The sequence below is a fragment of the Emys orbicularis genome, assembly GCF_028017835.1.
Source record: "Emys orbicularis isolate rEmyOrb1 chromosome 21 unlocalized genomic scaffold, rEmyOrb1.hap1 SUPER_21_unloc_7, whole genome shotgun sequence".
In the NCBI taxonomy this organism is placed as follows: domain Eukaryota; kingdom Metazoa; phylum Chordata; order Testudines; family Emydidae; genus Emys; species Emys orbicularis.
The window spans coordinates 1-13,175 of NW_027045161.1; the positions used below are offsets into that span (position 1 = coordinate 1).

At 65.6% G+C, this 13,175-nt stretch overlaps 1 protein-coding gene across 1 annotated transcript; it reads left to right on the plus strand.

The window, feature by feature from the left end:
- The first annotated feature begins 5,580 nt into the window (after positions 1 to 5,580).
- Positions 5,581 to 11,623, plus strand: BGN (biglycan). The gene is given in 8 exon segments (XM_065423135.1): positions 5,581 to 5,821; positions 6,065 to 6,093; positions 6,095 to 6,178; positions 7,107 to 7,320; positions 8,218 to 8,328; positions 8,744 to 8,837; positions 10,525 to 10,663; positions 11,426 to 11,623. Coding segments are annotated over 8 exon segments (1,110 nt in total).
- The last annotated feature ends 1,552 nt before the right edge of the window (positions 11,624 to 13,175 follow it).

Here is a 13,175-nt window from a genome sequence, read left to right on the forward strand (position 1 = left end):
ATCCCCTCCTCTGTCCATCCTCCTCCATCCCCCTCCATCCGTCTGTCCATCCCCCCCTCCATCCGTCTGTCCCATCCCCCCCTCCATCCATCTGTCCATCCCTCCCTCCATCCCCCCCTCCATCCGTCTGACCATCCCCCCCCTCCATCCGTCTGACCATCCCCCCCTCCATCCATCTGTCCATCCCCCCTCCATCCATCTGTCCATCCGTCTCTCCATCTCCCCCTCCATCTGTCCGTCCATCCCCCCCTCCTTCCCCTCTCCATCCGTCCGTCCATCCCCCTCCTCCATCAGTCTGTCCATCCCCCACCGTCCATCCGTCTGTCCATCCCCCGCCCCTCTGTCCGTCTGTCCATCCCCCCCCTCCATCCATCTGTCCATCCATCTGTCCATCCCCCCCCTCCATCCATCTGTCCATCCCCCCCCCCTCTGTCCGTCTGTCCATCCCCCCCTCCATCCGTCCGTCCCGTCCATCCCCCTCTCCATCCATCTGTCCATCCCCCCTCTGTCCATCCGTCTCTCCATCCCCCCACTTCGTCTGTCCATCCCCCCCGCCCATCTGTCCATCCCCCCCTCCATCCATCCGTCCATCCCCCCCCCCTCCATCCACCCCCCCCCCAGCTACATCTATACAAGGTTTCCCCCCCAGCTCCTCACCCCCCCCCGCCCCCCCCGATCTCCGGGCGGGTTTGACTTTCCCGGCCTCTGGCTTTTTGGCAGGTGGCTGATGGGATCCAGATGTGGGCCTGGCTTGTGTGTGTGCGTGTGCGTCCGGCATCCAGCTCCCAGTGAGTGAATCCACCCAGCCAGACCCACAGCGCCGCCCAGACGGTCCTGAGCTGCTCCAGCCTGCGCATTGCCCCCGAACCCCCACAGGTAGGGCTCTGGCGCTGGGGGGGGGGGACTTCGGGGCACTGAGCACTCCCCAAGCAGATAGACCCCCCACATCAGCTCACCGGACTCCTGGGTTCTGGGGGGGGCACATCTCCCATGCTGGGGTGGGGGCAGAATTCCCCCTGCATCAGCTTCTAGGACTCCTGGGTTCTGTTTTATTGGGGGGGGGGCAGCCTCAATCCGGTGGGCAAGATTCCTCCAGCATCAGGACCCAGGACTCCTGGGTTCTATTTTTCTGGGGGTCAGCCCCCATTCACGGGGGGAAATTCCCTGGTGTTGGTTTCCTGGGTTCTGGGTTTTTTTGGTGGGTGGGGGGCTGTAGCCTCAGTGCAGGGGGGTGATTTCCTCACATAGCAGCTCCCCCGGACTCCTGGGTTCTTGCACTGTTGCCTTGGGGTGGTATGTTCCCCTCTGCGCCCCATGTTCTGTGCTCCCGGCTTGGCAGACGCCGTGGGGATGGAAAACAGGATCTGTCAGTTTTTCCTCTGTCCCTGGCGCTCCGGGGAACGGATTCCCAGCCGGCGAACAAGCTGTCTTGGACTGATGCTTTCTGGACCGCACGGGGTGGATCGCATCCCAGATGCACCACTGTACATCCGGAGTCACCCCCTGCAGCACAGAACCCAGGCGTCCGGGCTCCCAGGCCCCTGCTCTAAACCACCAGCCCCCACTCCCCTCCCAGAGCCAGGGAGAGAACCCAGGAGTCCTGGCTCCCCAGCCCCCCCTGCTCTAACCACCAGCCCCCACACTCCCCCTCCCAGAGCCAGGGAGAGAACCCAGGAGTCCTGGCTCCCAGGCCCCGCTGCTCTAACCACCAGCCTCCCATCCCATCCCAGAGCCGGGAGAGAACCCAGGAGTCCTGGCTCCCAGCCCCCGCTGCTCTAACCACCAGCCCCCCACTCCCCTCCCAGAACTGGGAGAGAACCTAGGAGTCCTGACTACTGGGGAGAGGGACTGCCTGGGCCACCCACCATCCAGTGCATCAGGGGTATGGTGCCAAGTGGGACTCCCCCCCCCCCACGGCTGGCAGAGCCCAGGGGGAGCGGAGAGGGCCGGGCTCGTCCGGGTGACACGGGCGGCAAGTTCTGAGGCTACGCATGGTGCAGGTTGTGATGAAAGTGTCCCTGCGGCCCATGGAGCTGGGGGGCACCCGAGGGGACATTGCAGGGGGGCAACAAGGAAGGTTTAATCACAGGACTCCTGGGTTCTCCCCCGGCTCTGGGAAGGGAGTGGGGTCTGGTGGGGGTAGAGCAGGGGGGGCTCAGAGCCAGGACTCCTGGGTTCTCTCCCAGCTCTGGGAGGGGAGTGGGGGCTGGTGGGGTAGAGCAGGGGGAGCTGGGTGCCCCGGACTCCTGGGTTCTCTCCCTAGCTTTGCGGGGGAGGGATAGCTCAGTGGTTTGAGCATTGGCCTGCTAAACCCAGGGTTGTGAGTTCAATCCTTGAGGGGGCCACTTAGGGATCTGGGGCAAAATCAGTACTTGGTCCTGCTAGTGAAGGCAGGGAGCTGGACTCGATGACCTTTCGGGGTCCCTTCCAGCTCTATGAGATAGATATATCTCTATATATTAATATATTAATGACTCCTGGGTTCTCTCGCGGCTCTGGGAGGGGAGTGGGGGGCTGGTGGTTAGAGCAGGGGGGCTGGGAGCCAGGACTCTTGGGTTCCATTTGCAGCCCTTTAGTTGGCTTCAAACAGTGATCCACAAATCCAGCACAGGATCTCAGTGTGTGCCTGAGTCAGCCCCCCTTCCTAGATCTTAGAGCTGGGGAGAGAACCCAGGCCTCCTGGCTCCCAGCCCCCCCCCCCTGCTCTAACCACCAGCCCCCACTCCCCTCCCAGAGCTGGAGAGAGAACCCAGGCGTCCGGGCGGGGCTTGTGCTGAGGAGTGTTCCCAGGCAGCCCGTGTGCTGGGCACTCCCGGATTCCTGGGTTCCCTGCTGCTCCATCCCTTTCCCAACTGCTATAGACAAGCCCACGGAGCCCCACTCCGGGGACACCCCCAGGAGACCCGCCCCCCACCCTGGGCGGATAGGTCGTCCCTTGGCAGAAGGGCTGGTGAGGTGGCATCTGTTGGGCCGTCAGCCCTGGCCCTGTGCCTGGAGCTGAGCCCCAGGATGAATCTGCTCTCCGCTCCCGACCCAGGACGCCTGGGTTCCCTTCCCGCGACTGTCCCAGCGCTCCGGACTCATGGGGTCTCTCTCTGGCTCTCGGGACGCCTGGGTTCCCTTCCCGGGGCTGTCCCAGCGCTCCGGACTCATGGGGTCTCTCTCTGGCTCTCGGGACGCCTGGGTTCTCCCCCGGCTCTGGGAGGGGAGTGAGGGCTGGTGGGTTAAAGCGAGGGGGGGGGGCTGGGAGCCAGGACTCCTGGGTTCTCTGCCCGGCTCTGGGAGGGGAGGGGGGTCTGGTGGGTGAGAGCAGGGGGGGGCTGGGAGCCCGGACACCTGGACACCTGGGGTTCTGCTATTGAAATCAGGATCCAGCCTTGACCCCCTGCAGTCAGTTGAGTGACCCCCCCCGGGGCCAGATGGGAGCCGTCCCCCCCCTTGTGGGCACAGGCCCCATTAGCCCGGCGAGGATGTGGCAGTAACTCTGTGGTCTGCCCCATGGGCCCAGCCCAGCGCCTGGCCCGGCCCCAGCCCCACGCCGGCTCCAAACCCCAAGGCGTGACCCGTCCGCTGAGCGCAAACACGCCCCGGCTGCGGGGACAAAGACTCTATTGTGGGCACCGGGGGGGGCCACGGGGCTGGGGCTGGGGGGGGGCGCGTGGGTTTGGCCGGGGGACAGCAGCCGGCTGTAATTGCTGGCTGCATCCCCGGAGCAGGAGCTGGGGCCGGGGGCTGACTCCTGGCTGGAGCTGCTGGACTGGGATAGGATCATCTAGATGTACAGAGGAGCAGAACCCGCCCCTGACCCGGCGCAATCAGGAGTGACTCCGGTTTGACTCTGGGGGAGCTGAGATCAGAACCCAACCCTGCCCCCATTGCAATCAGGAGTGACTCCAGTTTGACTCTGGGGGAGCTGAGATCAGAACCCAGCCCTGCCCCCATTGCAATCAGGAGTGACTCCGGTTTGACTCTGGGGGAGCTGAGCTCTGAACCCGGCCCTGTCCCCATTGCAATCAGGAGTGACTCCGGTTTGACTCTCGGGGAGCTGAGCTCAGAACCCAGCCCTGCCCCCATGGCTGCGCTGTGGGGCTGAGCCTGAATCGTGCCTCCAGCTGCGTCCCTCCCCCCCCCCCCCCCCCGCCCCATGAACATGAGCTGAGTCTCCCCCTCCCCGGCACCGAGTCAAAGCCAATAAACAAACAGCCCAGAGCCGCCGGGAGCTCGGCGGGGAGAAGGGAGCCAGGGCTGGGCACTGGGGGGCGCCGTGCTGTGGGGGGTGGGGGGCCCGGGGGGGAATCCGGGGGGGGTCTCCGTGCTGTGGGGGCGGGGGGCCCAGGGGCCATGGAAAAAGCGGTGCAATGGGCAGGTGGCGTTGTGCCCAGCCCCCTGCCCAAGGTAACCGCTCCCCGCAGGCATCTGCCCAGCCGGCGGGCCCCCCTCCCCCTTGGCCCAGACACGGGCCCCCGCTCGCCCCCCAGACAGGGGGGGTCACGGAGTGTGGGGGGAGTCGGGGCCCTGCACCCCACTTCCCGCCACTCTCAGCCGACGGGGACACAGCACAGGAATCAGCGACTTTCAGCAAAGCCCATCTTGGGGGGGACCCTGGAGCCCTGAGTCCCCAACCGGCCAGGCCCTCCGTCCCCCCTCCCCATCCCCTCCTCTGGCCTCTGGCTCTCTCCCTTCTCTCACCACCTGGAGCCTTAAGAACGGCATAGGGGAAACTGAGGCACCCACACAGTATTCAGAGAAAACATTAAGAACTTTCCCACTTTGTCACGGGGGAAACTGAGGCACAGAATGGTGGGGGGATGAGCCCCACTCCTCAGGACAGAACCCAGGCGTCCGGGCTCCCAGCCCCCCTGCTCTGACCCACCAGACCCCCTCCCCTCCCAGAGCTGGCTGGGCTACTGGGATGGGGGACTTACGCTGGAGAAGCTGGCGAAGATTTTTTTTGGGGGTCTGGTCTCTGCACCCCCCTCTAGCCAGCTGTCTCCCCCGCCCCCTCCCCCCCGGCTGTTTAGAGCAATCCCAGCCCCCCCCCCCCCCCGCCCCCGGCTCAGGCGCTCGAGTCTCTAATTGTGGGCCCAGCCCAGCCTGTCATTGTCGACCTTATTTTATCCTGGTTGCTGCAGTGGGGTCACGGCCCGGCCCTGAGCCCTGTCTCACCCCACAGACCCTTCGCGTGCCGGGCGCAGGGCCCCCATGGAGCTGCCCCTCCCGCCTCAGGGGGTCACAGCCCGGCGCCGGGCGAGGGGTCCCCGTATAACTGGCCCCCTGCCCCACCCCAGAGCCAGCCGCAGCCCGGCGCCGGGCGAGGGGTCCCCGTATAACCGGCCCCCTGCCCCACCCCAGAGCCAGCCGCAGCCCGGCGCCGGGCGAGGGGTCCCTGGAAACCAGCCCCTGCTCCACCCGAGAGCCAGCCGCAGCCCGGCGCCGGGCAAGGGGTCCCTGGTAGCCAGCCCCCTGCCCCACCCCAGAGCCAGCCGCAGTCCGGCGCCCGGCGAGGGGTCCCCGTATAACCGGCCCCCTGCCCCCATGCTCCCCCTAACCCCATTCTCCCCTCTGGCCCCCAGCCCCACCATGCTGCGTGTGCTGCTCCTGGCGGCCCTGCTGGGCCTGGCGGGGGCGCTGCCCTTCGAGCAGACGGCCTTCTGGGATTTCTCCATGGACGACGGCCCAGCCCTGCAGAACGACGAAGAGGCCTCGGGCATCTTCCCCACCTCGGGGGTCCCTGACTTCGAGGACGTCGTCACCACCTACGGGGGCCTGTGCCCGTTCGGCTGCCACTGCCACCTGCGGGTGGTGCAGTGCTCTGACCTGGGTATGCCCGGACGCCGGGGTTCCTGTCCCAGCAGTGGGGGGGTGTCTGGTGGTTAGAGCAGGGGGGGGCTGGGGGCCAGGACTCCTGGGTTCTCTCCTGGCTCCGGGAGGGGAGTGGGGTCAGTATATGGACTGTGGGTCTCTCCCCTGCAGGGGTGTCTCTGAATCCCAGTTTTGGGGGGGAATTTGGGTTTCCCGGTGCCCCGTCTCACCGCACCCCCCCCCGCCCCATCTCTTCCCCCAGGCCTGAGGACGGTGCCCAAGGAAATCGCCCCCCGACACGAAGCTGCTGGATCTGCAGAACAACCAGATCACGGAGCTGCGGCGGGAGGACTTCAAGGGGCTGCATCACCTCTACGTGCGTCCCCTGGGGCCCCCCTGCCTCTCCCACAATCCTGCCCCACAGCGCCCTCTGCCCTGCCCCACAGCACCCTCTGGCCTCCACAGCGCCCTCTGCCCTGCCCCACTGCCCTGCCTCACAGCGCCCCCTGCCATGGACAGCGCCCCCAGCCTCCACAGTGCCCCCTGCCTCCCCCACAACCCTGCCCCACAGCACCCTCTGACCTTCCCCACTGCCCTGCCTCACAGCGCCCCCTGCCTCCCCCACAACCCTGCCCCACAGCACCCTCTGACCTTCCCCACGGCCCTGCCCCACAGCGCCCCCTGCCTCTCCCACGGCCCTGCACCACAGCACCCTCTGCCCTGCCCCATGGCCCTGCCCCACAGCACCCCCTGCCTCTCCCACGGCCCTGCCCTGCCCCACAGCGCCCCCTGGCCTCCACAGCACCCTATGCCCTGCCCCACAACCCTGTCCCACAGCACCCCCTGGCCTCCACAGCACCCTCTGCCCTGCCCCACGGCCTTGCCCCACAGTGCCCCCTGGCATGGACAGCGCCCCCTGCCTCTCCCACAACCCTGCCCCAAAGCACCCCCTGGCCTCCACAGCACCCTCTGCCCTGCCCCACGGCCCTGCCCCACAGCGCCCCCTGCCATGGACAGCGCCCCCTGCCTCCACAGTGCCCCCTGCCTCCCCCACGGCCCTGCCCTGCCCCCCACAGCGCCCCTTGCCTTCCTCACAGCCCAGCCCCACAGCGCCCCCTGTGCCCACATCCTGCCATCCACGGTGCCCCCTACCCCCCTGCATCCCTGTCCTGCCTCCACTATGGCCCACAGCGCCCCCTGCCCCCCCCGCAGCACTCCCTGACCCTCACAGCGCCCCCTGCGGGTAGAGGCCGGTACTGCAGCCCCCTGCTGCCTTTGTAACCCCCGTGCGTCTCCGCCCGCAGGCCCTGGTGCTGGTGAACAACAAGATCTCGCGGGTGCACGAGAAGGCCTTCAGCCCCCTGCACCGCCTGCAGAAGCTCTACATCTCCAAGAACCTGCTGGCCGAGATCCCGCCCAACCTGCCGCCCTCCCTGGTCGAACTGCGCATCCACGACAACAAGATCCGCAAGGTGCCCAAGGACGTCTTCAAGGGGCTCGCCAACATGAACTGCATCGGTGAGACAGGGACGCCGGGCCCCTCGCCCCGGCCTCCCGCCTGCCAGGGGCCCATCGCCTCAGCATCCTGCCTGCCAGGGGCCCATCGCCCTGGCATCCTGCCTACCAGCCCATCTACTCCGGCATCCCGCCTGCCAGGGGCCCATTGCCCCGGCATCCCGCCTGCCAGCCCATCGCCCCGGCCTCCCGCCTACCAGGGGCCCATCGCCCTGGTATCCCTCCTGCCAGCCCATCTACCCCGGCATCCCAACTGCCAGGGGCCCATCGCCCTGGTATCCCGCCTGCCAGGGGCCCATTGGCCCGGCATCCCGCCTGCCAGCCCATCGCCCCGGCCTCCCGCCTACCAGGGACCCATCGCCCTGGTATCCCGCCTGCCAGCCCATCTACTCCGGCATCCCGCCTGCCAGGGGCCCATCGCCTCAGCATCCCGCCTGCCAGGGGCCCATCGCCCCGGCATCCCGCCTGCCAGCCCATCTACCCCGGCATCCCGCCTGCCAGGGGCCCATCGCCCTGGTATCCCGCCTGCCAGCCCATCGCCCCGGCCTCCCGCCTGCCAGGGGCCCATCGCCCCGGCATCCCGCCTGCCAGGGGCCCATCGCCCTGGCATCCCGCCTGCCAGCCCATCTACCCCGGCATCCTCCCTGCCAGGGGCCCATCGCCCCAGCATCCCGCCTGCCAGCCCATCGCCCCGGCGTCCCGCCTGCCAGGGGCCCATCGCCCCGGCATCCCGCCTGCCAGCCCATCGCCCCGGCATCCCCCCAGGGTCCCAACCCTGATCACCGGCACCCCCTGCTCCGCTGCCCACCCCCCGGTGCTCCCCAGCACCTGGCCCTGACCACTGGGGAGAGTTCCCCCAGGTGGATGAGCTGTGGGTCACTCCAATCTCTCTGCCCCCAGAGATGGGGGGCAACCCCTTGGAGAACAGCGGATTCGAACCCGGCGCCTTTGACGGCCTGAAGCTGAATTATCTGCGCATCTCAGAGGCCAAACTGACGGGTGTCCCCAAAGGTAACCGCCCCGCCCCCCGGCCTGCCCCCCAACCCCCCCAGCCCCCCAGCCCCTGGCCTGACCCCCAGCCCCCCTGCTCTTCTCCTAACCCCCCCACCGTTGCCCACCGCAGCCCGCTGGCTGACCCCGTGGTGTCCTGGGACCCCCAGTGCTGCCCCCCTCCCATGTCTGTGACCCCTCCCCACCCTGTCCTCAGGTCCCCCCAGATCCTGCCCCCTCTGGCTGGGACCCCCCAGCACTCAGGTCAGGGCATCAGAGCCCCCCACTGCACCCCGCTCCCCCCACACAATATCCCCCCCGATCAAACCCAGCTCCCCCCCACCTCCCCCGGGATCCTCCTGCATGTAACCTGCCCCCGGCGCCCAGCCCCCCCGGCAGATGGGGGCCCTGCTGACCCCCCTTCTCCGCCCCCCAGACCTGCCCGAGACCCTGAACGAGCTGCACCTGGATCACAACAAAGTCCAGGCCATTGAGCTCGAAGATCTCATCCGCTACGGCAAGCTGGCCAGGTAAGTGCCCCCCAAGTGCCCCCCAAGTGCCCCCCAAGTGCCCCCGGCCCCCAACTGCCCCCAACTGCCCCCGGCCCCCAACTGCCCCCAAGTGCCCCCGGCCCCCCAACTGCCCCCAACTGCCCCCCAACTGCCCCCATCTGCCCCCGGCCCCCAACTGCCCCCCGTCTGCCCCCTGGCCCCCCAACTGCCCCCCCAACTGCCCCCAGCCCCCCAACTGCCCTCCAACTGCCCCCGGCCCCCCCAACTGCCCCCGGCCCCCCAACTGCCCTCCAACTGCCCCTGGCCCCCCAACTGCCCCCGGCCTCCCAACTGCCCCCCAACTGCCCCCGGCCCCCCAACTGCCCTCCAACTGCCCCTGGCCCCCCCCAACTGCCCCCGGCCCCCAACTGCCCCTGGCCCCCCAACTGCCCTCCAACTGCCCCCCGGCCCCCCCCAACTGCCCTCCGCCCCCAACTGCCCCCAACTGCCCCCCAACTGCCCCCGGCCCCCAACTGCCCCCAACTGCCCCCCGGCCCCCCCAACTGCCCTCCAACTGCCCCCGGCCCCCCAACTGCCCCCGGCCCCCAACTGCCCCCCAACTGCCCCCCAACTGCCCCCGGCCCCCCAACTGCCCTCCAACTGCCCCCGGCCCCCCAACTGCCCCCGGCCCCCCAACTGCTTTCCAACTGCCCCTGGCCCCCCCAACTGCCCCCCATCTGCCCCCGGCCCCCCAACTGCCCCCCGGCTCCCCAACTGCCCTCCAACTGCCCCCGGCCCCCCCAACTGCCCCTCGCCCCTAACTCTGCCCCCAACTGCCCCCAACTGCCCCCCAACTGCCCCCAGCCCCAACTGCCCCCGGCCCCCCAACTGCCCCCGACCCACCAACTGCCCCCCAACTGCCCCCGGCCCTGCAACTGCCCCCCGTCTGCCCCCAGCCCTCCAACTGCCCCCGGCCCCCCAACTGCCCTCCAACTGCCCCCCGCCCCCAACTGCCCCCCGCCCCCAACTGCCCCCAGCCCCCCATACTGCCCCCCGTCTGCCCCCGGCCCCCCAACTGCCCCCGACCCCCCAACTGCCCCCCAAGTGCCCCCGCCCCCAACTGCCCCCGGCCCCCCAAGTGCCCCCAAGTGCCCCCAGCCCCCCAAGTGCCCCCCAACTGCCCCCAGCCCCCCAACTGCCCCCCAACTGCCCCCGGCCCCCAAACTGACCCCAGCCCTCCAACTGCCCCCCAACCGCCCCCAACTGCCCCCGGCCCCCCAACTGCCCTCCAACTGCCCCCGCCCCCCCAACTTTCCCCCGCCCCCAACTGCCCTCCAACTGCCCCCAGCCCTCCAACTGCCCTCCAACTGTCCCCCGCCCCCCAACTGCCCTCCAACTTCCCCCCGCCCCCTGATCCACTATGGGAAGCTGGGCAGGTAAGTGCCCCAGGTCCCCAACTGCCCCCAACTACCCCCCAGCCCCCCCCCAATCCGCTACAGGAAGCTGTCCAGGTAACAGTCCCCCTCCTGCCCCCAGGCCCCCATAAATAGCTTCACATGGTCCAGCCACTGGAGGGAACCACAGAGCCCCACGGCGTGAAGTGGGGTGACTCGCCTGCGTCCACCCATCTTCCAAACATCCCAGGTACCCCACCCCCTCTGCCCAGCCCCCATAGCTACCCCACCCCTCCGTCCATCCGTCCATCCATCCCCCGCTCTCCGCGCAGGCTGGGTCTGGGGCACAACGCCATCCGGATGATCGAGAACGGGAGCTTGGCCTTCGTCCCAGCGCTCCGGGAGCTGCACCTCGACCACAACCGGCTCTCCCGCGTGCCCTCCGGGCTGCCCGGCCTCCGCTTCCTGCAGGTGAGGCAGGGGGGCCTGGGCCCTCCCGCCCCAGGGCTGGGGCGCCCCCCGGTGGCGGGATCTCCTCTCTGGGCCGCCCAGAGGATTCAGGGGGCCTGGGGCAAAGCGGGGGAGCTGCTGCGGCGCTTGTACTCACCCGGCGGCGGTCCGGGTCTTCCGCGGCATTTCAGTGGTGGGGGGCCCTTCAGTCACTCCGTGTCCTCGGCAGCACTGAAGGGCCCCCCGCCGCCGAAATGCCGCCGGAGACCCGGAGCGCCGCCCGGTGAGTAAAAAGGCGCCTCTAGCCAGAAAAGGGATTCTCGGCCATGGCTCGCGGGGCCCCTGTGGGGCCCGGGGCAAATTGCCCCACTTTCACCCCCCTCTGGGCGGCCCTGGGCAGAGGGGCTTATTGGAAAATCTCCCCCTCCCTTCCCACAAGACTGGGGGAGCCCCCCATGAACCCCTTTCTTGCCTTCCTCTGATGGGGGGGCTTGGGGGCTCTGTGGGGGGCTGTCTAAACTCTCCTGTTCAGCCCCCACTCTCCCTTCCCCCAGGTGGGCATTAGGGGGTTAATGGGGGGATCTGTGGTTTTGGGGGGCTGTGGGGGAATCTGAGGGGTTGAGGGGGCTGGGGGATTCTGGGGAGTTGGGTTGGGGGGGCTGGGGGGCTGTGATGGGGAGTCAGGGGGGCTGTGATGAGGGTGCTGGGGGGATGAGATGGGAAGTCTGGGGGTGTGATGGGTGGGGGGCCTGGGGGTGCTAGCTGACCTCCCCCTCCCCCCAGGTGGTGTACCTGCACGCCAATGACATCACGCAGGTGGGAGTGAACGATTTCTGCCCCGTGGGGTTCGGGGTGAAGCGAGCCTATTACAACGGAATCAGTCTCTTCGGGAACCCGGTCCCCTACTGGGAGGTGCAGCCGGCCACCTTCCGCTGCGTCACCGACCGCCTGGCCATCCAGTTCGGCAACTACAAGAAATAAGGGGGCCGGGGAGGGGGGGCGGGGGGTGCAGTGGGGGGGGAGCTGGGGGAAGTGTAGGGGGAATAGAAGAGGGCAGCAGGGGGTCTGGGGGTGCAGGGAGTGGGGAAACCAGAGGCCCATTGGGTCCAGCGCTGTGGCCCCATTACCTGCCATGCTGGGGGGCAGCTCTAGCATCGACTCGGTAACCCACAGAGGGTCGGGGGGCAGATGGGGCCCCTGCCATGTAGCTTCAAAGCACATGCGCCAGGGTCGGCAGGATCGGGGCCACTGGGATCTTACTGCCAATCCTTGGAAAGTTTACCAAACCCCCCCCAACTACCCCCGGGACCGTTTGCCCCCCAAATCATGAAAACAGGGTGGAAAGGTTGAGGGCTCGGCCCCAAACAGGTTAGAATTTTGCAGCTGGGGGGGGGGGGAAGGCCCCCAAAGGTGACAAAATTTCGCAAGAGAATTGCAAACAAATTGACAAAGAAAATCTTGAAACCATCAGGGAGAAAATGTTGGGGGGGAAATGGAGAAAATTTGTAACAATTGTGGCAACAAAACCCAAAAAATCTTTGCAAGCTTGCATGAGTGTGCAGGAGAATTTTGCTGGCTGACTTCTTTGCAAATCGGCGAGAAACGGCAAAGAGATTGGTCAAAGCCATAGAGATTGGCAGCCCAAAGCCATGGAGAATATTGCACATTTTTTTTAAACACATTTGCATGAATGTTTTGCCCTAAAAGCGTCATGGAAAAATTGTAAAAATTTTGCAAGAAAGTTCTTGCCACATTTGCATGAAAATGTAAGAAAAGATTGAAAAAAAGGAAAGTCATGAAGAAAAGTGCAAAAAATGTTGCAAGGCAATTTGTAATACATTTGCATACACATGCATGAGCTTTGCAACAACAACAACAAAATCACACCATAATTTTGAATGAAAATCCAAGAGCATTTTACCCCCCAAAAATTAAATTTTGCATTCAAGTACAAAAGTATTTTGCAAAAAAGTCATTGGGAAAATTGCAAAAGAAAATGTATAAATTTGCATGAGAAAGGAAAAAATTGCTAATGCTGTCATGCAGAAAATGGCAAATATTTTGAAAAAAATCTTTAATACATTTGTATGAAAATGCATGACAGTTTTGCAAAAACAGTTATTAAATTGGCGATAAAATGCAAGAAAGTCACAGAGAAAATTGCAAACATTTATTTTAAATATATTTGGAAATTTTCATGAAAACTCAAAGATATGCACAAAATGGCACTCCCCAAAAGTCAAGAAGAAAACTGAAAACATTTTGAAAAATAAATATAAAACACAATCTGTAACAATTTACGAGAAAAAGTCATCATGAAAATACTGGACAAAATTTGCCAACGATCGCTGAAAACATTGCAAAACATGTGGCCGAAGTTCGTGCAAAATGTGCATAACGACTTGTGAAAATTTTGCAAAGGCAAAAACGTGGAAAAGACATGACGAAATCGTGCAAAACTGTTGCAGAAATATCCCACCCCCAAGTGGCAAACATGTTGCTTACAAAGCGCGCTCCATTCTTCACTAATTAG